This window comes from Lepisosteus oculatus, chromosome 6 (genome assembly GCF_040954835.1).
Source record: "Lepisosteus oculatus isolate fLepOcu1 chromosome 6, fLepOcu1.hap2, whole genome shotgun sequence".
In the NCBI taxonomy this organism is placed as follows: domain Eukaryota; kingdom Metazoa; phylum Chordata; class Actinopteri; order Semionotiformes; family Lepisosteidae; genus Lepisosteus; species Lepisosteus oculatus.
In genome coordinates this window covers 33,186,173-33,213,876 of record NC_090701.1, presented here as the reverse complement: position 1 = coordinate 33,213,876, position 27,704 = coordinate 33,186,173, and the positions used below count along the sequence as shown (strand labels likewise).

The 27,704-nt window shown below is 35.7% G+C and overlaps 1 protein-coding gene across 1 annotated transcript in view; it reads right to left on the bottom strand.

Moving 5' to 3' along the window:
• ghrhrl (growth hormone releasing hormone receptor, like) overlaps positions 1–26,093 on the bottom strand; it is a 50,796-nt gene extending 24,703 nt beyond the window's left edge. Inside the window, exons 1-9 of the mRNA XM_006634251.3 lie at positions 26,022–26,093; positions 25,475–25,580; positions 24,377–24,484; positions 23,355–23,452; positions 16,485–16,582; positions 12,504–12,636; positions 9,412–9,565; positions 6,738–6,798; positions 6,541–6,610 (exon numbers count right to left, since the gene is read on the bottom strand). Coding sequence (XP_006634314.1) covers positions 6,541–6,610; positions 6,738–6,798; positions 9,412–9,565; positions 12,504–12,636; positions 16,485–16,582; positions 23,355–23,452; positions 24,377–24,484; positions 25,475–25,580; positions 26,022–26,093 — 900 coding nt within the window. The remainder of the gene's footprint in view (positions 1–6,540; positions 6,611–6,737; positions 6,799–9,411; positions 9,566–12,503; positions 12,637–16,484; positions 16,583–23,354; positions 23,453–24,376; positions 24,485–25,474; positions 25,581–26,021) is intronic.
• Positions 26,094–27,704: the final 1,611 nt, after the last annotated feature.

Sequence of the window (27,704 nt, the reverse complement as noted above, 5' to 3'; positions counted from 1 at the left end):
ACATGAAAAAACACTACAATACTACAAATTTAATATTCCTTTGATAATGCCATAAGGGTTACCTGAGAATTCTAATGATATTGCAACATGCAGTTCTAATAGTTTAGATTTAATCCATTGCCTTGACTTCCCCACTAGTATTGCAGTGCTATAAGACTTTTGCTAATCCACGATTCCTCCAGCACAACTCCCAATAGGTTTTATGTCACAAACCACAAATACACACAAAAGTGTTCAGACTTGGCATACAAGTTTTGGTTCAAATATTTACATTAAAATACATATACATTTGAAATTCAATACAATGGGACACCATTGGAAGTGGGGTAGAATATTCACAAAGAATTTGGAAAAATTAAATGAGTACGTACAGATGCAGCCATTCAAAGTGAGCGGTACAGACATGTACCGCAGGTAATTGGCTGCGGTGTCGCACATCATGACGCAAGATGACGCGGGGTACCGCGGTACGTGATTGGTTGACCGACAGGGGCACTCGTGGTCTGTTGGTCTGTCGTAGAAAGACTTACAGTAAACGCGTGTTTAATTATATGTGTTTTTTAATCATAATCAGGCTAATGCATCTCTACATTTCTGTATGAACCAGCTTAGAGGTTCATACAGAAAGACAGCTTGTGTTTAAATTGAGTGTAAGGTAATTTATGCTTCTAAAGTCATGGTCAGCATTTATTATTGTACTGTGCTGTAAACTTGTTCTGTGCCTAGTCACATTATTTTATAGCGTTTTTATAGCATTATCAAATCTGGTGGCGCTGTGTGTTAGTTTCCTGACTCCCATGTCACATGGTCTGTGATTGAATCCCATGGAACTATGACTTTATTTTTTAACAAACATTTCTTTGAAAAAATGAAACGTTTCCCTTGGTCAGAGATTAAATAAAACCTCACTCGCACCAAACAAATTTATATTTCTAAATATCACAACATGATCGAATTTAAGTATTTTTAATAACAATGAATAGTCACCTATGCGTTACAAAATAAACATTTATATTGATTTGAATCGTGTTTTGATTTAAATCGTAAACGCGTGTTTAAATATATTGTTTAAAGGTGATATACTGTATAAAAGCGCTGATTCTTATGGAGTGTGTTCCGCCGGGGATTCAAAAAAATTATTTTAAATAAGCTGATAAAGCTTAGACTAACTGCATTCTAGACTGTATTACAACAGAACATTGGACAATGCAACGTAAATTGCAAAAATGCACTTGGAATCTGTCCAAGCCCTCCTACAAAAATTATTTAAACTGCGACACTGATCATTCATCTCTAAATAAACTTTATTTTATATAGCCTTTTAAGGGAATAGGTAATTAGATTGCTCATAAACCTAATCGCTTTTTTACATAAACCCAGCGTGATTGCTCTCTGAAAATGCTTTTCCTTTATATTTACGCTCAGATTTCAACTATAGATCGTATTATTATAACATTTCATGGAAAAATGTCTTTTATGTAAACCATGTTTGCTATTAATTCATTTAGGGCTAAAATACGTTCATTGTCTTCCAATCGAGTCGAGTTGACATTGGAAGCCTGCCACACCCGGACTGTTAAACCAACGCATTAGCACGTCAAAGCCCATTGAGGGTATTGAGCCAGTACTGGCTTTAGTATTAGCCATACAGAACATTAAAGTGCCCCTTTTCCATTCAGCGGGTGCCTGAGCCGCTGTGTCCTGACAGTCGCCGTTGTGAATGTCTGTAGAGTGTATCTTATTTTTAGTACTATATTTTTGTATTATATTCCCTATTAATCAAACTCTAAGAGTATGTATCGGCTTGTCCCCTCCTCCCGCCACTCTCTGTGTACAGTGGAGCTGTCCACCCAGCACATGTCCACAGACATTCACAACAGAGACATATCATAAAACGTTTGCACATATAGTTAAATTATTAGTTGTTTTTCAGGAAGTTAAAAAAAACACTTGAATTACTTATCCAGTCTCTCGAAATAAAGTTATTTTTCAAGCAATGCAACAAACGTCGGGCAATGTGTTTTTTTTTTATCCAACATTGACAGTCACATCTTAAATCTTGTCAGTCAGGTCTTTTTTTCTCTAGTTGAATTGTGCTTTACACATCGCAGGACTTTAAAAGCTAGAAAGATAGGTTTCGATTTACATTAGCTGGCAAGCCTTGTTAACAAAAAAACTAATAATAATGTAACATGCCACTGTTTGTTCATGAACAAAGTTAAACTGAGATTTCCTTAGATACGCGATTAAAAAAAAATAAAAAAAAATTTGAATCCCCGGCGGAACACATTCCATAAGAATCAGCGCTTTTACAGTATATATCGCCTTTAAAGGTAACTTCTCAAAAAGCTTTACAGGATAAAAACAACAAGAACAGCAACAACAGCAATATTGTATTTCATTGCACTTTGAAAACCAAGTAATAACTTAACTATACGTGCAAACGTTTCATATGTTGCTGTTGTGAATGCCTGTGGAGTGTATCTTATTTGCCTTGAGTCCTGGTTATCTCTCCCCCTCCTCCCTCTCTCCCTCAATTCAATTCAATTCAAGGTGTTTTATTTGCATGACAGATGGGTACAATAAGTGTTGGGTATGTATATTTTGATATTTACACCCGGCTCGGCACCAAGGGAGCATCTGCATTTATAACTTAGTTTTTAAAATTAGTCAAGCAATATGAAGCATCTCCTTTTACTTTTAAGTCCCTTAAATACATTGAGCACAGCTTTCTCACCACTTAAGATTGCTTTTTGATACCATCCTTACACAAAGCAGAAACTTTCCGATGACTTGTGGGAAAGATTACAGATTTTAATCGTCTTTAATTTTGTTACGTTATACGTTTTAGGAATGTTTCATCTAAACAAACTCCACAAAACTATGTTCGATTGTATTTCTGAATGTTATGTTACACCCACAGTAGTTCACTGCTTTAAATACATCGAATTAAGAAAGTTATGTGTAGCACTTTAGATCTTTTTTTCTGAACTAGGGAAAATCTGATCATGTTTCTCTATAACAATAATAAAAAACTTTATTTTACATATCACCTTTAAAAGTGGCATCTCAAAGCAATACAGTAGATCGAAAAACAGTTAAAAGGGACCAAAGTAAATACCAGACAAACGCAAACGCGTTTTTAATAAAATGCTTTTATTCATTCAGCAGAGAGTGAGAGGGACATCCAGCAGAGAGACACACACACCGGTTTCCATTGACAATGAGAGGGACATGTGCTGGCTGGACAGGAGGCTCCACTGTACACAGAGAGGGGCGTGAGGAGGGGACAAGCCGATACATAGTCTTAGAGTTTGATTAATAGGGAATATAATACAAAAATATAGTACTAAAAATAAGTAATTCAAGTGTTTTTTTTAACTTCCTGAAAAACAACTAATAATTTAACTATATGTGCAAACGTTTTATGATATGTCTCTGTTGTGAATGTCTGTGGACATGTGCTGGCTGGACAGGACGCTCCACTGTACACAGAGAGGGGTGGGAGGAGGGGACAAGCCGATACATACTCTTAGAGTTTGATTAATAGGGAATATAATACAAAAATATAGTACTAAAAATAAGATACACTCTACAGACATTCACAACGGCGACTGTCAGGACACAGCGGCTCAGGCACCCGCTGAATGGAAAAGGGGCACTTTAATGTTCTGTATGGCTAATACTAAAGCCAGTACTGGCTCAATACCCTCAATGAGCTTTGACGTGCTAATGCGTTGGTTTAACAGTCCAGGTGTGGCAAGCTTCCAATGTCAACTCGACTCGATTGGAAGACAATGAACGTATTTAAGCCCTAAATGAATTAATAGCAAACATGTATACATAAAAGACATTTTTCCAAGAAAGTTTATAATAATACGATCTATAGTTGAAATCTGAGCGTAAATATAAAGGAAAAGCATTTTCAGAGAGCAATCACGCTGTGTTTATGTAGAAAAAGCGATTAGGTTTATGAGCAATCTAATTACCTATTCCCTTAAAATGCTATCTAAAATAAAGTTTATTTAGAGATGAATGATCAGTGTCGCAGTTTAAATAATTTTTGTAGGAGGGCTTGGACAGATTCCAAGTGCATTTTTGCAATTTACGTTGCATTGTCCAGTGTTCTGTTGTATTGTCCAATGTTCTGTTGTAATACAGTCTAGAATGCAGTTAGTCTAAGCTTTATCAGCTTATTTAAAATAAATTTTTTGAATCCCCGGCAGAACACACTCCATAAGAATCAGAGCTTTCATACAGTATATCGCCTTTAAACACATATATTTAAACACGCGTTTACGATTTAAATCAAAACGCGATTCAAATCAATATAAATGTTTATTTTGTAACACATAGGTGACTATTCATTGTTATTAAAAAGACTTAAATTCGATCATGTTGTGATATATAGAAATATAAATTTGTTTGGTGCGAGTGAGGTTTTATTTAATCTCTGACCAAGGGAAATGTTTCATTTTTTCAAAGAAATGTTTGTTAAAAAATAAAGTCATAGTTCCATGGGATTCAATCACAGACCATGTGACATGGGAGTCAGGAAACTAACACACAGCGCCACCAAATTTGATAACGCTATAAAAATGCTATAAAATAATGTGACTAGGCACAGAACAAGTTTACAGCACAGTACAATAATAAATGCTGACCATGACTTTAGAAGCATAAATTACCTTACACTCAATTTAAACACAAGCTGTCTTTCTGTATGAACCTCTAAGCAGGTTCTCTATTGCACACACACACACAATAGAAGCAGGAACCGTTGTCAGAAGGGAAGAAGTTGACTATTCATTGTTATCAAAAATGACTTAAAATCGATCATGTTGTGATATTTTGAAATATAAAAGTCAATTGATTGTCCATAATATCGCTATTCTATTTTTTCGAAGAAATGTTTGTTAAAAGAAAAGTCCAGCACCAGCTGGATTTGAACACACAACCTGTGAGTTGTTAGTCAGGCACGTAGACCAGTAGGCTACAGGGGAAGTCACATGAACAGGGAGGCGAAACAGCCCTACACAGCCCTGTTGCAGTACACGAACATAATCATATCGTTATTAAATTCTTTAGTTACGCGATTCCATATTATATTAGCAGAAAAGCTTAAAACTACCACTTTTTCACACGCTATTTCACATGCTAGTTAAATACTTCGATGCTTAAAATCGTTAGGGAGAAATGGAATACCGGTGTGTATTTTTCCTTTAAAGTACCGATTCCTGGAATCTGACTGGCTGACACCCTTCTGAAGTGGTTCCATAAAATCTGGTATACGGAAAAGAAAGCGTTGATACATACAAGTATCTTTTAATACAGTCTTTGCTGTGCTCTTGAGGATCCTTGTGATATTTTAAGCTCTAGTTGAATGATAAGTGTCGCATTTTAAATCATTTTGGTAGTTAGAAATTATGAAACGCCCTGTTAAAAGCAAGGACGTTTTTATGCCCGTTGAAGTAAAACAAAATGCCTGACAAAGTATGGCTTGAACAGATTCCAAGTACTTGTACAAATGTGCTAAAGAAATTATACTTTGAGTATACAGCTTGTCTAAAAGTCATCCATTATTAATACTATTAGTAATATCTTCGGTAAAGGCTTTGATGCATAAATATTTCTGATAAAGGTAGGTTGTGTACTTTTGTCCAACTGAGCAATCTTGCTTTCATAAAATATACCAACATTTTAATGACTGATGATTAACATGCTGTAATACACAGTTCAAAATTAAAAGCTCAAATGCTGTACATGAGAGGTTAAGCTCCCCCTGGCGGTTTTACAAGGTGACGCTGGATAGTTTCCGGCAGAGTGTCAAATGACGCGCGATTAACCACATGACACTGCGTGACACCGCGTGATACCGCGACACGCCCACCGGGGTATGCCACGAAATACCCCACCCATTTTGAATGGCTGCATCTGTATTACTGTATCTTGTTATGTGACTACTTTTGGGTGAAGTTGTGCAACCTTTTTCACTTGAGGAACAGAACATCTAAAGACTAGACAAAAAAGTTATGTTATTAAAAGTGGAGCAATATGTGCTCCACCGTTCTACACTTTCCCACACTTCCTCAATCTCCACTCCTCCTCTTGATATTCAGTGTTCCCTATACAATATCAAGTCATTTCCCAAGATCATCTCTTATCTTTCACGCCAGCCACACCCTGTATTCAGACATACTGTATGGTACGGTAAATTAAGGTCAGACAAATTGTTTAAGTTACTTATCAGCTAATTATTTCCACAGCATGCTTCTTCAAAAGAAGCATTCACCTTTGCAAATACAATACTACTTAAGGCCATTTCTCATAATACGGTATTGACACACATCTTTTAAGTGGGAAGCTACAGTATATGAATTCTAGTGACAGAAATATTCTTAATAGCAAAACAGTGTTTTCAAATTGTTGATTTGGGAAAAGATCTACTTTATATACACAAGTTGGAAATACCTTTCATATTTCTGAAGAAATTTATTATTATTAAGGTAATCATAAGCACCATGAAAACGCCATACTTACAGCAATAGACACTACAATTGGACCTTTAATAATCCACCAGTAGGGAGAATTTTCAGTAATGTCCCAACATCTATTAAAAATATTGAAAATAAGATGAAACAAACAAAAGCCATGCATTCACTATTTATTAAAGCATAGGAGATGCTTTGTCATTTAATTTTATATATATATATGTATAAATAATAACAAGTACTTACTCTGTATCTTCAAAATAAATCCTTGACACTATCCAAATAATTATAAAAATTGTTGGAACTCCTAAAAACAAACAACAGTACGAAAAATCTGTTATAAAAATATCACACATCAATAATGTTTAGATCATCATATTGAGTGAACTGATAAAATAAGTCAAGTTAAAAAATGCATTTAGTACGATAGAAAATAACCAAGCAAAATTAATAATTCAGAGAGTATTCTGGATTTCAAAGTTTTGAGAGGGAGAAAATGATTGACAAAAATATTTTGTTTTGTAGAAAATGTGAAAATATAATGCTTCTCTTCTATAAAAAGGACTGTACATTCACATAAAGTTTATGTACTGCACATTTATGGGGTTCTTGGGGAATTGAGACAGAAACAGATACTGAAAAAAAATCATACAGTGAACATAACATGGCAGGAGCACAGGAAAATGAAACTTAAAGAAAAATCCAGTTAATAAAGTACAGTACATGTCAAATAAATAAGATCTAATTTGAACATGTTTGAAATACAGAAAAGTGTTATTACTACCAAAGCATTAGATGCAGTCATAAAGAATGATGCCGATGACAACTACAATTACATAGTTTCAGTGTGATATGGTTTGTGTTGGGCTGTACTTCCTATCTATTCCCTGTAATTCAACTTTAAAATTGTTCTTGTTTCAAATTAGGCAGCAAGATAGTGATATTGTAAGTATTTCTGCCTCACAGTGCCGGGGTTCTGGCTTCATTTCCTGGGTTTCTATGTGTTGAGATTTTGTATGTTCTTCCCATGTTAGCATGGGTGCTTAAGTTTTCTCTCATAGTCGAATGACATACTGGTAGGTTGGCTTCTGCAAAAATTGGCCCTGGTGTGAGTGTTGCATGTTTGTGTCTGTGATGGGCTGGCATCCCATTCAGGGTATATTGCTTGCCAGGATAGGCTCCTACTACCCTGCGACCCTGTATGTACAAGGCTTATTCTATTTTTATTTCTATATTGTTGATCACTGAATTTTACCTATAGACATTCTCAGGATTCTTTGAGTAACTGGTTCATGTCATTTAATAATATGATAAGGAAAGTTATGAATGAAAATATATTTTGTTCATCTTTGTTTAACTGGCTACTATCTCTGAAAATTTTTGAAAAAAAACAAAATATAAAACTTTGTCTCAAATGATTATATTTTTTATTAATTTTATTATATTTAGATTGGCATTCAGAAAGATTTGGTTTATGTAATGCAGAGATGTATTTTTTTTAACTTTAATAGCTAGGTATTTCTAGCAAATTACTAGGGTTCACATTTAAAAGGTTCAAAATAGAGAAAAGATTAAACATATAAGGTCAATCTTATATTGCCTTTAACCACACCTGCCAGAATTATGTTTGATTTAGAACATTTCAGAAACAAAATTAGTTCTTTCTGCTTTGTAAAAAATGTAATTCTGTACTACAGTATTTAAGAGAATCCTTCATGTTGCTTGCTTATTGTACATTTTCTAAGAAGCTATTTATTCAAAATAAACCTATAAAGCACTTATGTGTAGCACGCACTTGGTTGATATGATGGGAGACAGAGTGCACCAGTCAGTACACATGAGCTGTCAGTGGGAAATAGAACAGTGTAATGAAGCCATTTCATAGATGGGGATTATTAGGAGGCCATGGTAAAGACCTGAGGGAAAATTTACCAGGACACCAAAGGACACCTTACAAAATTCTATAAAATATTTTGCATTACATGTTTAAATGCCATTTGTGAGATTCAAACAGTTTATTTATTAGTTACAACCCAATGGAAAGGAGAAGCCGAAGTTCATTATCACAAGTGGATCTTGTTAATTCTGCTTGCAGAGCATTAATAATGAATATGAAATAAAACTACTTGTAATTCTGGAACATGAGAGAAACAAATGACCACATTAATTCCTAAGAGTTTCTAGGTTCAAATGAGTGAGATTATGAATAATTAATCTTTTAGTTCAGATTTAGAGATCTAATGTGATCTGATATCCTGATGAGGTACACATTGTAAATATAACACAATTCAACTTTATACTAATTCTCTTAGTTAATATAATAACTGTATTAACAGCTATTAAAATTTAGCTATTAAGGAAAAGCTGCTAAATTCATTTTTCAGTTCTTAAAGCCTCACAACACTTCTAAGAAGCAGCAGTGAAAAGCAATTTTCATTAAATGTTTGTAAACTGTGTGACTAATGTAGAATTTAATAAGTATACAGTTATCAATGAATCCACTATCTAATGCTGAATTTAAATAGTGTGGTACATATTACAAATTATTTTAAAACTGTGTGATTTTACATAAAATGTGTAACTTGTATCTTTAGAAAAATGTGCACCTTGATAGCAATGACAATTTAAGGTAATACATTTAGTTCAATGAACATTCAGTACCTTACAGTCTATCTTCTTTTCTGTTATCTGTACACAAGATATTAGTGTCACAAACGGGTTATGTGTATTCAAACTAGAATAGCACACACCAACATACTGTATATACAGTATATAATAATGCAAAGGCACCCTTTGGGTGCACATGGTTACAGGATTGTGTTTTTACTTTGATAGTGAATCCAGACATTTTGGCCTGAACATTTCAGTGCACAAATATTCTTAACAAAATATTTTCCAAAGATTATTTTGGAGCACTTACCCCAGCCGAGCAAGATGAACAACCAGAGGCAATTTTTTCCTTGATAAAAAGATGACAATTGAAGCCAGTTGAGATGCAGTGCCTCAACCAGTAGCCAGAAGAAATTGGCCATAACACAATAATGGCAAAACACCACAGATGCTTTACAGCTCATCTGAGAAAAGAGGGAAGTTTCCTTTAGATATTGGTCAGTTTTCAACATTTTTTCATGCTGGTAATTGCCTATTTTTCGGGTGTCATGAACCAATTTCATTCTGTTGTAAACACTGTCATACCACCTGAACAATTTCCAAATGCTATTTCAAACATGAACAACTCTGGACAGAAACCAAGAAAAAAATGTGTGTTAAGTGAGTTTAGAAATGAAAAATGAACACTCTATTCTACCATAAGAGCAGTGAATGCTTGGAATAAATCACATTTTTAATTCGATTCACTGCACCCCTTCATGTAAGTATGCTTCGATTAATTACATTCTCACATGAAATGCTACAGTGCTGCCTGAATTTCCTGCTGCTCAGGGAGGTGTTGTCACTACTTTTGGGTTCTTTCCAGGGACCTCATGGTCAGTCTGCAACAAACTGTATGATTTCAAAGGCACAGCTTCAAGAAAAAGCAATGTTCAGGTCCTGTCATGGCTAGAGCCTGTCAGACCTGCATAAAATATTCATCTAGTATGTTTATTATTTGTGTATTACTGTACTTATTGCATAATATTAATTTACCATTAATTTAAGCACTATTCATTTAAGTTTTTACAGTTTTTTGCTATTTTAGTACAGTTGAGTATGTCACTTTTTAATGATTTTTGTTTAGAAGCAACACATTAAGCTTCAGATTACTAACTTGTTATACGGTTCAGGTCTATCTGTCTAAAACTCTAAACTGAAGAAACCCATTCTTGTGATTACAGCGCTAGACAGTTGCCAAATTACATGTAGACACCTGGATCAGTACACCAGGATAAATACTCAAGGAATAAACTATTACAAAATAGTAAAAAGGTATATAAAAACTCATATTCCCAAACAATTTACATTTTCTTTTTTAGGGTTTTAATAAAACTACTAATATCAACCCTTTATGCAGCTACTTGTTTGTCTGCATATAGAATACTATTTAAACAGCAATAATTCACGTAAAATGAGAAATTTATTTTTATAGGTCTACAAAGATCGCTGCAATCTGTTATTCAGAACTAAATGAATATCAACCATTATTAAGATTTCATTGCCTTTTTTCACAGACATTATGTACTGTCAGTCCATTTTAAAATAAAACAATATGTGGCAAATTAATTTTCTGAATGAAAAAGTTAATCATGCATAAAGTCAATTACACTGCAATAATAAGGTTCTTTTTATGAAGAATTCTTGGTGGATGTATAAAAAGTGTTTCAGTAGCTTGGTCAAATTCTAATTAATGCAACAAGATAATGAAAGCAAAGGGATAGCGTACTAAATATTTTAATGTTTGGCTTTAATTTGGTGGCACAGTGGTGAATATTGTTGGTTCAGACTGCTGGGGCCCTGGGTGCTATGTTCACATGGGTTTCCTCTGGGCTTTCCCATTTCCTCCCACATTCCAAAGCAAAAGTAAGCAACCATTTATTTACAGTATTTATTATCTGTGCAGAGGTGGAATGTATGACTGAGAAAACTGTGGAGAGAAGTCCAAGACCACACAATGATTTAATAATGGATAGATAAGGATAGATTCCACATGGAACCCCTAAAATAAGAAAAACAGCAGCAAAATCAATAATGCAAAATCACATTTCATAATCCTGGGGACAAATAGGAATCCTGTGTGCTTGAGTGACAGTGGGTAGAGGTTTGTGTGGGGGAGGGGTTGTCTGAGGGCAGATACAACATGAAGGCACAGGGGATGGCACAGGTTGAGAATGAGGAATCCAGGCCAGACGTAGACTGATGCTATTTGCTTACAACCTAGATGTTAACAATGAAGAGAGGCTGGGGCAACAGGTGAAGTGGTTTTGATGCTTGACGAGAAACATAGAAAAAGACAGTCTGACAAAGGTATGGTCTAGCAATATTGAGTGCATGAGACAGCATTGAGTCTCTTAAAACTAAAACCCTAAATGTAAGAAATATAAGAGGTGCTCAGCAGGAGAAATATTCATGCATAAGAAAGCATAAATACAGTTATGAGATCACATTTTCACTTTCTTCCAAATGTACAGATTATTTAACAATTCTATTTAAATTCTATTCTGCTGCACACATGATTGTGCAGATATGAGATTAACAGACAAACGAGTGTAGTCTCTCAGAACAGCAGAGACTCTTCATGATTCTTGGTAATTTTACTAGCCCTAGCCTGTGGACATTTCACATTTCACATCCTACAGTAAAACGTATATACAGCACAAAGCTCAACATCAAATTGAAAACCTACGGTATGTTTTTAGTTGCTTTCACTTTGCTATTCTTAAAGATCTTTTTAAACTAAAATACCAGCATTTTTCAAAAAACGAATCCTTGTTCATAGTTTATGTGTCTAAAAACTCACATATTCCACATCAATAATGTCCACTGAGAATATACTGTAGATAACAGATAATACAGTACACAGTCAATTAATCGAACACAGGTAGACGTCAAATATATCCAAGTCTTGCCACTCACAACTGTCCACACTAAAGTATTTACAAGCTTCTTGTAATCCCTAACCTGAAGCAGATATATATTCTTTTGTCCCACCATCTTCAGTCTGCAGATAAAAGCAATTTTCAAAATTACAGCCCACTGACTGTGGTTTTAGACATCAGCTCTTTATGCGATGCAGTGCAATGCAGTGGAAATTACATCAATAGAGTTAATTAGATCCTTTTTTCCATACAAAGTAAAAAAAAGGATTCAATCTGTTTTCAATTTAAGCAGACATTTTATGACCTGTATCTTTAGATACTGAAGACCTAGAATTCAAAAAGAGGAAGAAGATTTTGAGAAAGAAACACATCAAACAGGATGTGGCCACAGGTGAACTGAATTGTATTTTACAGAAAAGGCAGTCCAACATACTGTATAAACATATCATGCAAAAAGAAATAAGGCACAGCATTAACTTACAGTTGAAAGTGTACAATGATTGGTTTCTTCATTTGAAAACAGAATGGCATCCTTAATGAAAACTGCCACAGCTCTCAGGATAAAGGTGACAAAGAGTTGGATGTGAATATAATTTCTTGCACAGTGAAGCCTCCTGTAAATTGATAACAATAATAAACTGGTAAATTGTTCTTTTCACAAAAACGTGAAAGGAAAAAAATCAAATGAAATGTATATTTATTTTCCCATCAAACTTTGTGAAAGATTTGTATAAGAAAAACAGAAAGATATTTTTCTATTTTAAAAGGTAAAATATTTCTTAGAGAAGTCAGTATTGTGCAGTCCCAAAATCTGACTCATAAAACTGTAAATCAGGCTACTAGTTTGAACTAGTAGCTTTCAACATGTTACTCACCTCCTCATATAGTACATTTCTTAAACAAAAAATGTGTCTTATGAAAATAATGAAAAAGATGATAATTTTATCCTTAAAATATTTTTTTTCTCACTGATGATTCAAGGATTATATAAATAACACTTGTAAATCTGCTCTGTTTTGGCTGAGATTCATTCAAAGTTGGTGAAGGGCTCAGACACAGTAACAGTCCCCAGACAGCATCAAACTCTGCTACGCTAATAGACTGCATCTACTATGTCAATTTTTAGGTTTAAGGGTTAGAGAGATGTCACTCCTTTAACCTGTTCACTGTCCTGTTACATATGCTGTACACTATACAGGAAGCAAGTGGAAAATCATACAGATTCTGAAACCCACAAATCAGAAAACAGGTCCATCAGAGTGAGATGTTTTCAAAAATAGAGGAAGCCTAATAGCATATGATTATAATATTTGAAATGACTACTTAAAACGTCTTTTAGGTCACTTTGTTAGCATGTTATCAACATATGAATATGCATTGAAAGTGTGTTCCATTTATGTTCTGCTCATGTCACAGTTAAGCACCCTAGTACCTCCATTGTCTTCGTATATCTCCCATTCACTTTGAGCGGCAGCACCTTGTGATTTATAAATTATGTTGTGTTGCAGCCCCTTTATACACACAGTTCAAATGTTGCATTTGTTTTTGTGATGATATCTGTTATGATGCAGCTGTTGTTAGCAGGGCTGCAGCAAGTTGACAGTTGGAGATCCAAGCGGAGATCTCAAAGGGAACCCAGAAAGATGAGCAAAGAAGAAGTGGAGAAATAAGTGAACAGGCATGCAGGCTTGATAATTTAAGGTTGCTGATCACAGTCTGTGAAGAAGAGGGCGCAGAGAGTTCACCTGGATATTACAAAGTAAATAACCAGTTCTAAAGTGGATCCGGCAGAGAAGTGGGGTCCCAATGTACTGGAAAAGGGTTTCTAGATGAAGGCAGTTCTTGATTGGAAAAATGCTTGAAGAATAGTATCTCAGGATAGCACAGTGTTAGGATAGCAGCACCATTCATCTCCATTTTAATTTCCATTTTAATTGACCATGCAAGGGAGACTATTCTTTTATAATGAAGGCAGTGGCAAGAAATCTTTAGTGCATTACTCTGCTAGTTTCTATTGCTAAGGAATCGCTAAGGTTATAAGGGAAGCCATAGTGAAGGAGCATTGGTTATAAGTTGTCTAGGAAAACGAAGTCTGCCTTAGTGAGGTTACTGAAGGAATTCCATAAATAGGTATTTATATCCACAATAGTTATGTGGATATAAAATGGGTTATGATTTATAGTGGCATGGTTTACTGTTTATGGTTAGAAAGAGAGATGCCCAACCTCCCATGTGACTCAGTGAAGCTGGACTCACTAAAAGTTGGATGTCTGGTCCTGGAGGTATAGTCAGTGTCATTGATTAGGATTTGAGAACTTGGGTCTCTCCATGAAGCTAAACCCCAGGACCAGAGAAAAAAAAAGTGTTGGAAGTCACCTAAATACCACATTTACAATTCTTCCAGCTCGGAACCTAGCCTGGGACCAACAGGTGGATGGTTGCCATGGCGCTCAATGCTGGTAATGAGCAGAGACTGCTACAATCACCATACATAATTTTAAGTATTGTTAAGAGAAATAGGGAAGGACAAAATAGTCTTGAACTATTGATTCCAAAAAGAAAGTCAACAAGAGAGCAGAAACTGGGATTCCTGGGTGACTGTCCCTGGAAATAGTCAACTCAGAAGAACAGGTTCTGTCTGTTAAAATCCTTACTTAAAGAATGGTAGTATTTAAAAATTTTATAATATTTTTTAAACCTGATACCTAAACATATTTTCCCTATGTATGTAAACATATCTATGTTTTGTATTTAAAAAAAGAGTTTATTCTTCCATTTATGTTTTATATTATATAGAAATTGAATAATATAATTCATTTGTGGAAAATAAAACAGTATAATTAAATCTAATACAAGAGTGATAATACTTTTGACATCAATTAGATAACATTATTCTCCATAGTCTCCATACTGATTATTTGTAGTATAAATTCAAGATAAAACTCCAGCATAATGTTAGAATGTTAAAAACAAAATCAAATTTAAATGAATCTTTCAGATGCTTCTTAGGAAAAAAAAAATATTCCAGTTTTTTAAAGGAATGATAGTTCTTAATGCATCATCATCTCAAATGGCAGTTATTGACTCAAATTAAATTTAACTTGTGCCATTGTGGTCTTGAAACAGTCTGCCCTTTGAATTAGAGCAGATAAATTAATAACAACACGCCCATGCAGCTATGTTTGAGTTTCTGATATATTACACTGTACTTATACAGTATATACAGGATCAACAATCAACCTGAAAATAATCTGTTACATGGGAATGTGATAGCAGCCTTGCATAAAACCTTTACTCAAAACTCCAAAAATTATTGGCAGATGGTGAGGTGTTTTATTTTTATGGTTTGTCTTTATGAGTACATTGGATTCTTTTCCCCAAATTATTAAAATGTTTGCAAATTAAACTTTAGAATGGACAGTATTTATCCATGCTGAATAACACTGTCCCTTCTTTTTTTGTAGATTGCCATGTAATCATATTATGCTGACACAAACCATTAATCAGTTTACAAAAATATTATCACAACTTGTCATACCATAAAAAATCCAGGTTTCAGAGTGTCTAAGGTTGTTTTTTGAAGATGAAGAGTGTTACAGCATTGAAATTGATATGCTGTAGATCGATTGCATTAGTGACAGAAACCCAACATAATCAAATGCATAATAAAACCAAAAATATTACTGTGGCAAGCAGGACATTAAAGGAACTATAATAACAGCCAGTCTTGCCACTAGAGGCCTCCCTTCCTTGTAAATAGGCTTACAGGTTCAATTGCAATGAACTGAAAGCAGTGTACTTACTGTAATTCAACCTATATATTCCCATATCAACTAGTCACCAACTTATTATGCAATTAAATCCAAAGGTGTGTTGCAATTGACCCACCAAGCGGTGATTGTTTAATTAATTTGTTTAAATTTGTTTGACAATTTATTTGTCTAAAAAGGGGTTGCATGGTTTAAGTAAGAACTTGCTTTACAGTTATAGTTGTTCATTACAGAGGAGACAGGAAATGTTTTGCTGCTATGTTGACATTGCTTAATATCCTTTCTTGTTATATAAATATACTCTGAGAAATTATTTAAACCAAACAGAAATATGAATGATAAAATGTTAATTGGTTATGCTCAGAAGTGATTGCAATTGTTTTTTTGATGAGGAGTTTGATGTTTATGTGTTCAAATTAAACAAGTGTTAAATAGTGGTATTTCCATTCATAGTTGTTTCAATGATACTTTCTAGGTTTACCAATAGCATGACTGCCATTGTCAATGACACTGAAGTTTTATCAGGAAAAATGACTTTTTGTCCTTTTAGCAAATTAGGAAGATATTATCATTGGATATAAGTTACCTTATGTTATGAATTAACAGAAATAATGGATAAACTGTAAACACCATCCATTGATATTTTGAATAAAAAACATGATTTATCACATGATTTGAGTGATGTACAGTACCTGAATAGGAGTAAGATTACAACAGCAACTGTGAGAGAGATAACAGAAGCTCCATATCCAACTGTATAAATCACCTTCACTGTAGCAAAATAAGATTCCTGCAAGACAGAGAAAGATCACACAACATAAAAACATACTACTGTGAATAACAAGTATAATGTTTAATGTTTACACTTGATGTATAATGTTTAATGTTCTAACAAGAACCTTATTGCTGAACAGAAAAAAGGATTTCTAACTTGTTCATAGATGTTTCATGACAACTGAGAAAAATACATTAATGAATTATAAAAGTAGAAATGGTCTGATTAACATTTCATCCATCAACTTTTTAACCACTTTATCCAGTACAGGATTGCAGGGCAGCAAGAGCCTATCCTAGCAAGCAATGGTAGTAAAACCAGTCCATTGCCAGTCCATCACAGCACACATACAGACAAATACAGACACACTCAATTGAACCCAGGTAGGAATGCTCACCACTGCGCCATCATGCCACCCCTGATTAATGTTACAACCATTTAAAATAAAAACAGCAGTTACATTACAGATTCATAAAATTATAAACAATCCATGAATCGACAAAAAACAGCTTTATTGGTTATAAATTAAGAATACATAAACTATTTATTTAAATTAAATACATTCCTAAACTGGCCAGCAGCCATATTACTCTGCAGCTTTTAACTAGCTACCCCCTGAAGCTAAGTAGGGTTGAGCCTGGTCAGTACCTGGATGAGGGACCTCTTGGAAAGCTACAGTTTGCTTGCTGGTTGCTGCTGGAAGTGGTGTTAGTGGGACCAGCGGGGGGGTGCCCACCCTGTGGTGGTCTTTGTGGATCCTAATGCCCTGGTATAGTGGTGAGGACACTATACTGTAGTGGGCACTGTCTTTCGGATGACTTGTTAAACTGAGGTCCTGACTCTCAGTGGTCGTTAAAGATCTCCAGGGATTTCTCTAAAAGAGTAAGGAGTTATCCCGGTGTCCGGGCCAAATATTCCCCCTTGGCCTTTACTGTGGCCTCCACATTGTGCCCATTGGCTTAACCTGTGATGGACTGGTGCCCCTTCCAGGATGACCATGCCTTGTGCTCGTTGCTTGCTGGGTTGTCATAGAGACAATAAAACAAAAAATATTAGAATAGTACTAATGAAATCTATAACTTCCATAGTAATTTGGAGAGCATCAAATTATAAGTGAAAAAGAATAGGACCAGAATCTTTAACTCTTATTGATCTAGAAAAGATAAAAATGCATGAAGCTAACAACTGATAGTTCTTCTAGAAATGCTTTCTATTGTTTTACCTTGAAAGACGCTACATCATCGTAAGGAGGAAAAGCAGCTCAAAAGAAAGAAAAAAGTTTACATCACTGACAGCTGTTTTAGTTTTTACTATGTGTTTCTTCTCTAGTTCATGTAGAGCAGAGTTATTATGTTACTGATGTAGGGTTAGCAAACATATTCTTACAAGGGTGAAATTACTGTATGTTTGTTTGGTCTATAAATGGTGTGCTCTATAATGGGGTTATGGGGTTTTTGAAGAATTTACTTGGTGTGTGTACAGTACATGAGGGAGTTTGGCTGAATATAAGACTTCCACTCTGCTTTGTTGTTGTGTTATGAGCTACCTTATTTAGAGGGAGGCCTGTAATACACAATTTTTAATGTTTTATTCTCAAACCTGGGAGTTGTATTCACTGCTTAGGAGACTTAAAAGGTAGTAACAGAAAAGCTCTGTGGTGCAAGTCAAACAAGACCTCAGAAGGAATTTTGAGATCTATCATATTTATATTATAGTTGATGTTTCTCATATGAAAACAATAGGAAAATATTAACTTTTTAGCTGTGTACATCAGTCTTTCCAGACATTTCCTTTAATAGAAAATCACTTCCTTACCAAGAAAAGTTCATTTTTTGCCAGCTTTTAATTCTGGGAATTTAGCATTAGCCAATATAAAACAGTCACCACAGACTATTAAAAATGAATATTAACAGTGAATTCTATATTGCTATCACTTGTAGGTACATTCAGTAAATTGAGAACTAACCTGCTTTTGAGAAATAAGGTTATATAGTGTAATACACACACTTAAATGATGAAGTTATACAGATGCTTTCCATTTCATTTACTGTATATGCAGTATACGTATTAAAAAAAATGTTACGAAGTTTGTTTTTGCATTTATATTAATTAGATTTTAATATGTTAGTTTATTACTCTCATTTTTTAAGATTACTCTGTGGTGAGCAACACATTGAACAGGTTGTTATTATTTGTGTCCTTTTTAATCAGAAAGGCCCATGCTATTGTAAATTTTAAGCAAAGGTGGACAATGCTACTCCTAAAGGGCCTGTGTGTCTGCGGATTTTACAGGTCTCTTTAAAACACTAGCACCTGAAAAGCTGGCAGAAGTTGCTAGATTATTCCCATAAAGACAAAACTGGGCTGATTTAGATTTTAAGACCTGAGTTGGAATGAAATCCTACAGAAACAGGAGTGCCTACCTCTGATGTAAAGTATTGTGCATCTTGTACACAGTATTTTTGCAAATACTGTACTGTAGCGGTAATGCTTATTAATAAGACAGAATTAAGTGTTCTTGGGCTTTCCCAAATGAGGCCCCATCTCTCTGTTCATCTCTGTGGTGCAGCCACAGAGGAACTATTCATGCAGGCTGATTTAAAGATTTTTTCTTTTGATAAGGGACAGCTCCCAAATGGGGATGCACTTAGCTAAGCCTGGCTATCATGATCAATGGTCATCCATTGGCCCCTATCTGTCTAGGGAGTGCCAGATGGACATCTGGACTGCATTCCTAAGTGTCAGGAGTGAGTGACTCATATCTCACCTTGATCAACCAATCAGGGACTGGTAGGGCCGAGTAACCCACATGGGACTCTGATGCCCATGGAACTTTCAGCCAATCAACGAGCTGAAGTTCCTCCAGGTAAAAACAGGCAACACAGAGGGCCCAGAGAGAATTCTGGAGAATTCAGTGGACCTTTCTAAAAGGAATTCAAAGGAGAATTCCAGGGCAGGACGGCCCAGGAGCAGAAGGCTCCCAAGGGCAGGACATTCTCGCAGCGCACCTCCTGACCATATTGAGACTTAGCCCGGACAACCACGGAACGGCCAGTGTGTCAGAGTGCCAGAACTTTCCTCTGTTCTAAGAGTCTAGAGCGGAGGATGCCAGAGAGTAACCAGAGGATCCACCTGAGATTAGCACCAGCGGCAGGCCTCGTGAACAGGTCAGAACTGTGGACAGCTGAATCACTATTCAGAACTAGCTCTTCACCAGGAACGAACCGGTCCTCTTCCTGACTTCCTGGGACCCACAGTCATCTTTTCTCCTGTGCACAAACTTTGCTAGTTAAAGCCACACTAACTAGCCGGTCAGTGAGCATCTGCAGCGCACCGTCGCAAGCCGCACAGTACAGCCTGGCACCGAGCCAGAGAGCACGGATTGGACAGCAACAACCTGCAACTGTTTCTTTGTGCCCGCAGGAGATCTGAATCCCCAGAGATTGGATGAGTATTCAACTTCAATGCATTACAGCTCGAGAATTCAATTGTTATCCCAACCAGTTGATATCAATTTAATTCCTAAGAGTTATGTGCTTGTTTTGAGTATCTAATGTAGAAGTTGTAACCAAGTTCAATTACGAAATGGTCTAAATGGATGATATACTGAGCGTACAGTATGTCCTCTTGATATATACAACTCTTTGTAACTGATTGAATATATATCTTTTGTATTCTGATAACCCTTTCGATAAGATCTGTTAGGTTTATATGCATATTCTATTTATTAATAAATGTATCCTCGTGTATTAGTACCTGTGTGTGTGCGTTGTTTGAGTTATATCGCATGGTTGGATTCTAAAGCCATCAAAAGTATCAATTTTGTGATTTACTGCTACAATTAATAATTGTCCCAGTAAATGCCCAAACCCTACAGAACTGGTGCCTTCAGAGAGCACACTACAGTACTATTTGTATTTACCCATATTGTACAAAAGGTAATGCCATTAATTTGAATAGTTATAATCTAATATACAAAAAACTAAATTGATGTATAATTAATCAATTCATCCAATGTCTAAGACCATTATTACAATGGTACAACTGTAACATTCATATTATTCAGAATGTGCACACAGGCACCCATTTGAGGCATTTGAGACAGCTCCTGATTTACTGTCACGCCCTTTACAGCTAGAGGGCGCTCCTACTCTGTCCTGTTCCTAGTTTTCCTGTGCTTCCCGACATCGTCTGACCTGCTGAGCCCAAACTAACCCCTGTTTTGCTGCTACACATTGGGTCTTTTTTGCTCTCCTGCCATTCCACGACATGCCCTTTCCGACATCCGACATTTACATTATGTCTATCTCTATTCACATCAATATTAAAAACATGCAACATCATATTATAATCTTTGCTAACTGCATTCTACTATTTTTAGCACATTTACTTGTTATTCACCTACTTTTTGGCTATTATGAATACTTTCATTGATATTAATAAATTAGGCTAGATTGACCCTTCCATTGAATAGTGTTCCCCAAAGTATGGTTTAATCTATGGTGAAACATTTCAATTATCTCGGGGTTGAGATTTAAATAACTATGTATCACATCATTTTAATGATTGTCTTAGAAATACTGAGGTAGATTATGTTTCCAGGTGTATGTCCCCCAAAGGAGAGTAGATTTGCTTTGGATGTTGCATTGAATAATTTATAAATCTGTGTGGGAGGAAAGCATCCATATTTTGGGAAGGTTTCTTTTTAATCCATTCCTTCAGTTGACATTTTGAACTGGTATATTTAAGAATCCACGAGTTTATATACAGTATATACCATATACTGTATATTAGTATATATTGTACTGTATATACTGTAAACACACCAGTATATACACTATGTATAACTTATTCTATTAAACAAACAAAAGGACACAAAAATCAACAATAAAAATATTAATACTGCTTTCTTATTAACTGCATGTTAATAAGAAAATATTTTTCTATTTTGATTAAAGTAGCACAGGAACAGCTTTTCTTGAAGAATCACTTTTCCACTTCACTGCACTCAGTTACTGAAATTGTAATTCTGAATGCCTGCTTCATGCCATTGCACCCACTACTATCACTATACTGTATATGGCATGCCTTCTAAGTGAAGGCTGAAAGGTGTTGGATTGGCAGTAACCAATAATCCCTTGATAAAGTTCAATGCACTACAGAATAAATTTCCATTTAAAACAAGACACTAGAATCAATAGATGTCAAAGAGACTACAATCAAATTGTTACCTTACATACTTAACATCAAAATATATTAATTATAACAGCAACATATTCATTTAAATTATTATCAGGAAAATAGAAAAATAATTTTTGCAACAGTTGTGCAGGCATCTTCCCTAATTTGTTGTGGTTTCTGTCCCATTCGTCTTGTAAATTTTGGATAAGCATTATGTCAAGCCCTCTACATCTAGAGGGTGCTCCTTCTCTGTCCTGTTCCTAGTTTCCCTGTGCTTTACTTGTCCTTCCGGTGTGTCTTTGTGTGAGGCTACATATTTCCGGGTCACTCTTTGTTCCTGCCTCAACATTGAGGGTTCGGATGTCTTGAGACCCGCCTAGATCGTCTCCACCGCGGCCTGAGGCAATAGGTTTCTTCCTGACATCGTCTGACCTCCTGAGCCCTTTTGCCACTACGCATAGGGTCTCTATGTCACGATTGTAAACCCCTCCTCTTAAAGACGCTCCAGCCCTTCCTTGTTTTATACTCATCTCCCGCACTTACCTCTGGTTCCAGCCCCCCGTGCTATATAAGCCAGACGTTCCTGCCTATCGGGGCTCAGCTTTGGAAGATGGGCGCCCGGAAGCCCGCCTACCCGCGAGTCCAGGAGCGACTCGACGGCATAGGCTTCATCACGGCGTCCTGACCTACTGAGTCCAGGATTAGGGAGCGTCTGGTCCCGTTACCCCCTTTTAATTCCCCCGACTCTCCACCGGATTCCGCTCCGGCTTTTAACTCTTGTCTGTCAGGATGGATTACCTGGTCTCGGACATTTGCTTCACTCTTGGATTTGACTCGGACACCCTTGGACTGTTTGCCTTGGCCACACCTCCCCGAACACCAGCACACCATGGCCATGTCCCCTGTTTTCTTTCCAGCCCCCTTGCATGCCTTTTTCCCTGTGTTTTCTTCACTACCCCAGGATTGTGTAGTCTGCATAGAGTCCTGAAAGAATGCTTCGTGACACTCTACTGCTCTCCTGGTCATTCCACGGTATGGCCTTTCCAATATCCGTGACACATATGTATATTCAGTGGTCTCTGAGCCCTTAACAGCCCACATTTCATCCCAGCTCATTTCACAAATATTCACCAGAACTCAGGTCTGGCAAGTAAGGTATTGTATCCATGGCATAACTGTCAGATCCTCATCTGTTAGATCCTAGCTAATAACTGTGAGCGACAGTATACTGTCATATGGCACATACTTCTTATTGTTTCTAATCTGCAAAAAATTATAACTGTACCTGACGTGAAATTCTTACATCAAACTACAAAACATCAGATGTTATGCATAAGATGTTAGGCTTCCACTTTCCAGGAATACTGTATAAACCACCACAATTCATAAGAGGAAGTTGAAACATTTACATCATGTTAGCAATAATCAAATTCCAAAAACAGGATTCTGTTCGTTGAGATTGCAGTATAAGGTTTCTATAATATAATACAAATGTATCTTTTACATCTCTATTAAAATTATACCTTTATTTTATTCTGATGTGTCATGTGCTAATAAAAAATACTTCATTAAACTTAATTAAACTTTTTTTGCAAACAATACTCACTTCCTCAGATGGTAGTTCATCATCTACACTACAGGCAATGTAATATGGTGGGTAGGGGCTGGACCACCCAACGCTGGTACAGTTCCTGCTTATTGTACCTATAATACAAGTAACATCAAACTTGTACATCAAAGTAACATCAAACAGAAGGAAAAATGGATTAAGCCTAAAAAGGCCATGGTGATATTAGGTTTTTAGATATGTGTTTTTGCTTAATAATGCAAATAAAGCAACTGTAAAAGCACACAGATACTCACAACCAAAACAAGACTAATTGCTACACCATACTAGGTTAAATACTCAAAGATCCACACTGGGAACTCTTGATGGACAATTAGATGTCCATTTAACCATGAGGATTAGATTACATTTTGTGTAACCAGACACTAACTGGTGAAACAGGAAAAAAAGAACAACACTGTGAATCCACAATAAATTAGACATATTGTATACAACCAATCAATACAGAAAAACAAATTTACAAAAGTAATAATAAAATATAAATACAATGATATAATGCCCTTTGCATACATATCTTAGAGAATGAGAAGGATGAAACATACAATCAATAATGAATGAGAAAATATGAAAGACCCTAGAAGTCATGCAATGTGCAATGAAGACACACAACAGCCCTTCATCACAGTAGTTTTAATTACTAAAGTGGGTTTAGGGGAAAGGTTACAGATTTAAGAATGTTTTTTTTAATTTTTATTAGAGCTAGGCTTGGATTGCACAACATATTTTGGTTAAGGGAATTGTTTAAAGGTGGTATAATTTTTTTTATTTAAGGTTGAAGCTCAGGTTAGATTTAATTATTATTTGAAATCAAATAGTATCTATTTGATTTAGATACTGCTTGTTTTGAAGTTTAGTTAAAGGTTACCAGTACTGTTAGACATACAGATTAGATTTAGGGCTGTATTAAGGACACATTTAACATGTATATATATATTATTTAGAGCAAAGTGCTTAATTGATAAAACTAGGACTTGCATTGAATTTTGAAGAAGACTGATTACCTGGATTTTTCATAAAGAGGGAAAAAACAGTAGGACAAGAAATATTGACAGTCTCGCCAATAGTAGTTCTAGGCCAGCATACCACTGCATCCCAAATCTGCTCACAGCCTTTTGGGAAAAACAAGTGCCAGATAAGAAAACAGTCATTGAGATATTCATGTTTTGCTAGAGTTTAACATACAGTACAAGTACGTGTATTGTAGCATTGTAGTAGCAGGAGAGTAAGTTCCCTAGAGTCTCTAGAAGCCTATGGGATGATTTCCTACATGTTACCACCTGACCTGTGCAGAAACAGTGACTGCTCAAGTAACTGCATAAAACAGAGAGAGCAAGGCTTCCTTCCTGTTCTCATAATCTGCTTTCAAAGGAAGAAAGTAGGTCCTTCTCAGTGGACTGCATGGGAGGGAAAAGAGAGTGCTGGAGAGGAGAGCATGTGAATGACAGTTTGAGGTGACTTGCAATTCTTGAAATGTACCATAGACTATAATTCACACATACAAAAATGGCAACTATTCAAGTAAAAGTGTCATATTGAAAGAGTACTGTACAAATTTAGTTTAAAGGGTATGGCTTACACTTACCAAAACAGTAGAGACCAGCTTGTGATCTCAATTTAAACATCAAATCTTACTGTATAGGAAAAAAATTCAGAAGTGGGTATGAAAGAGATGACCTAGTGTTGAAACCTTGTCTGATACCACTGTGGAAGGCAGTGAGGCACCCTACCTCCTTCCTTTTATTTTCCCCTGTGAAAAGCGGCTCTCTTCCTTGTCTACTGAACCGATTGTGAGTCTTTACAGAGATAAGAATATGGATACATACAGGTACATGGGAGGAAAGTTCCAATTCTATACCAGCAGAACGTTATCCTATTGGAATGTGCAACATTGATTTGTTCCATCTACATGTATAGGTTTGCGACATTGATTTAGTTTAGGTCTTAAAATTAAGAATGTCCAACTGTACTTTTACGTATCTTTATTATCAGATGATATACCTGGACTGTATGTCAAAATGTATTCATAAAATGGTGTGCTCAAAAGAGGTAAATAAAAGAAAAAGTGTTTTAATTAATAATAAATAAAATTACCAACATACCTGTTATAATATGATTTTCAATCTCTGCAATTTCTTTTAGACATTGTTTTTCATCTTTTTCAAGTTGGAAAATTAATTCACATTCAGGATGTAACCCTGACCAAACCTGCAAAATATTCAAACAATTAGTAAAGAGGCTGTATGTTAAACGTTTATAATTACACATCAGATTTATTTGGATGAATACCGTTTATCAAAATTATGTATTCCTAAATCAGATAAAGTGGGATGAATATCAGTACCTACAGATATATCACCCTGAGACCTCCTGGGAAAGATAAGATTGCTGTTGGAAGAGGTGTTAGTGGGACCAGTAGGGAGTGCTCACCCTGTGGTCTACAGTATGTGGGTGATAATGCCCAGTATAATGATGGGGACACTATATTGTAGAAAAGAGGTAGAAAAAACCTGGGTGTTTCTTAAAAAACAGTAGGAGTGTTAACCCCAGTGTCCTGGTCAGATTTCCTCCTGATTGGTCTTTACCAATCATGTCATCCTAATAATTCTCATCTATCAATTGGCCTAATTTCTTTGTTCTCCTCCCCACTGGTAACCAATGTGTGGTGAAGATACCAGAGTAATGAGGCAACTGATAGATGGGGCGCACTTTATCTGCCATTGCATCATCCAGGTGGGTGCTGCACATTGGTAGTGGTGGGGGGGAGTCCCCATTGTCTGTGAAGTGCTTTCAGTGGAGTGTGTGGAGTTTATTTTTTATGTAAATCATATAGGACCTAAAAGAATAGTACATACTGTATTCTTTTGCACTGTTGTTTAAAAGTTAATAATTCGCAAAACATATGGCTTATAGCTGAATACAATATAGTTTTCATAGTGAAAGTAGATGGCACCTATCTAGGGGGTCACTAAAATGTTTCAGCTTTTTAGGCTGTTTTGATTCATAAATGCATAATATAAGTGTTAATTCAGTATATTTCATTTTTACAATAAAAGCAAAGCAGTTACAGTATTTCTGAAATGGTAAGTAGATGTTCTACCCAATGTATGGGCTACTTTACCATCTCTTTTAAAATCAGCGGGATTAATTGAATACAATAAACATTTTAGTTTATTTTTGTTGTTTTTGCTGACATTTAACTTAAGAGTTTTGTGCATCAAGATTTGATTAAAATATTTGCTTAAAAAAAGTGAATACATTTGTAATTCAACAAAATAGGACTTAATTGAGGGTATGACTTAGAATTCTAACTCTATGATTTCGAATTGTGTGGCGAATGAAGTTTTTGAATGTCTCCCTCATACTGCATATAAGGAGTGGTGAAATGATTCATAATTCAATAAAATTCACTGCAACTGATTACGTTGATGTATCTCTTCTTCCAATCACAACACAAATACCAATGGTGATGGAATGCGTGAATACCTGTTAAGGCCTCACCGTTTTATCTGATGGATGGACTGTTATAATGCATCATTCGCTTAAGTGTGAATAATATCTTTGTTCAGATGTGTGGACTGTGTGTTTGTGCTTAATAGCTTTGATGACTTTACAGTGTAATTTGCATGGAACCCGGACAGCAGTGAGTTGCAAGTGGTATTGCACCCAATTTTTCTTATTATCACTTTTTTGACTTAATTGCTGCAATTTGTGTGAAAGTCTGCAACCTAAGTAAGGTGTCTCAAGGGTCTAGTAACATTAAAATTTCACCAGCACTTCTCTAATATAATGAAGAAGTCTTCATTGTAAGAAATTTCCCTGGATACACACACCTACAGTACTAACAACATAGTACTGTACCATGCCTGCCCTTTATACAACAAAAATACCATTAATTAGCTCCCTAGCAGAATGATCTCAAACACCCCTCACCAATAATATAGAATAAATAAACACTGTTTATTTTTAGACTTTATTTATAGACTACAGATAATAGTGGCCATCAATGGCCTCTAATGGAAGCTTGATGGAAGTTGCAGGTCTCCCTTACCCATACTGCCACAATATGCGAACAATGCAGGAATATAAATTAAATAGAACTGATTACTAATTAACTTGCTGTGATAAGCCCCAGCTCTCCCGTGACCCTGTATTGCATTGAATGGTTAGAAAATAGGAGATTGTGAATAACATTTTCTGTTATCCTACAGTATGTGCATGTATATTCTTTAAACACTGCATAAAACAAAACAGTTAAGTTTGTATATGTGTCTGAAGCTAGTGGTAGGCAGGTGTCATATCATAGATAGGTAGGCAAATAGATCCACTTTT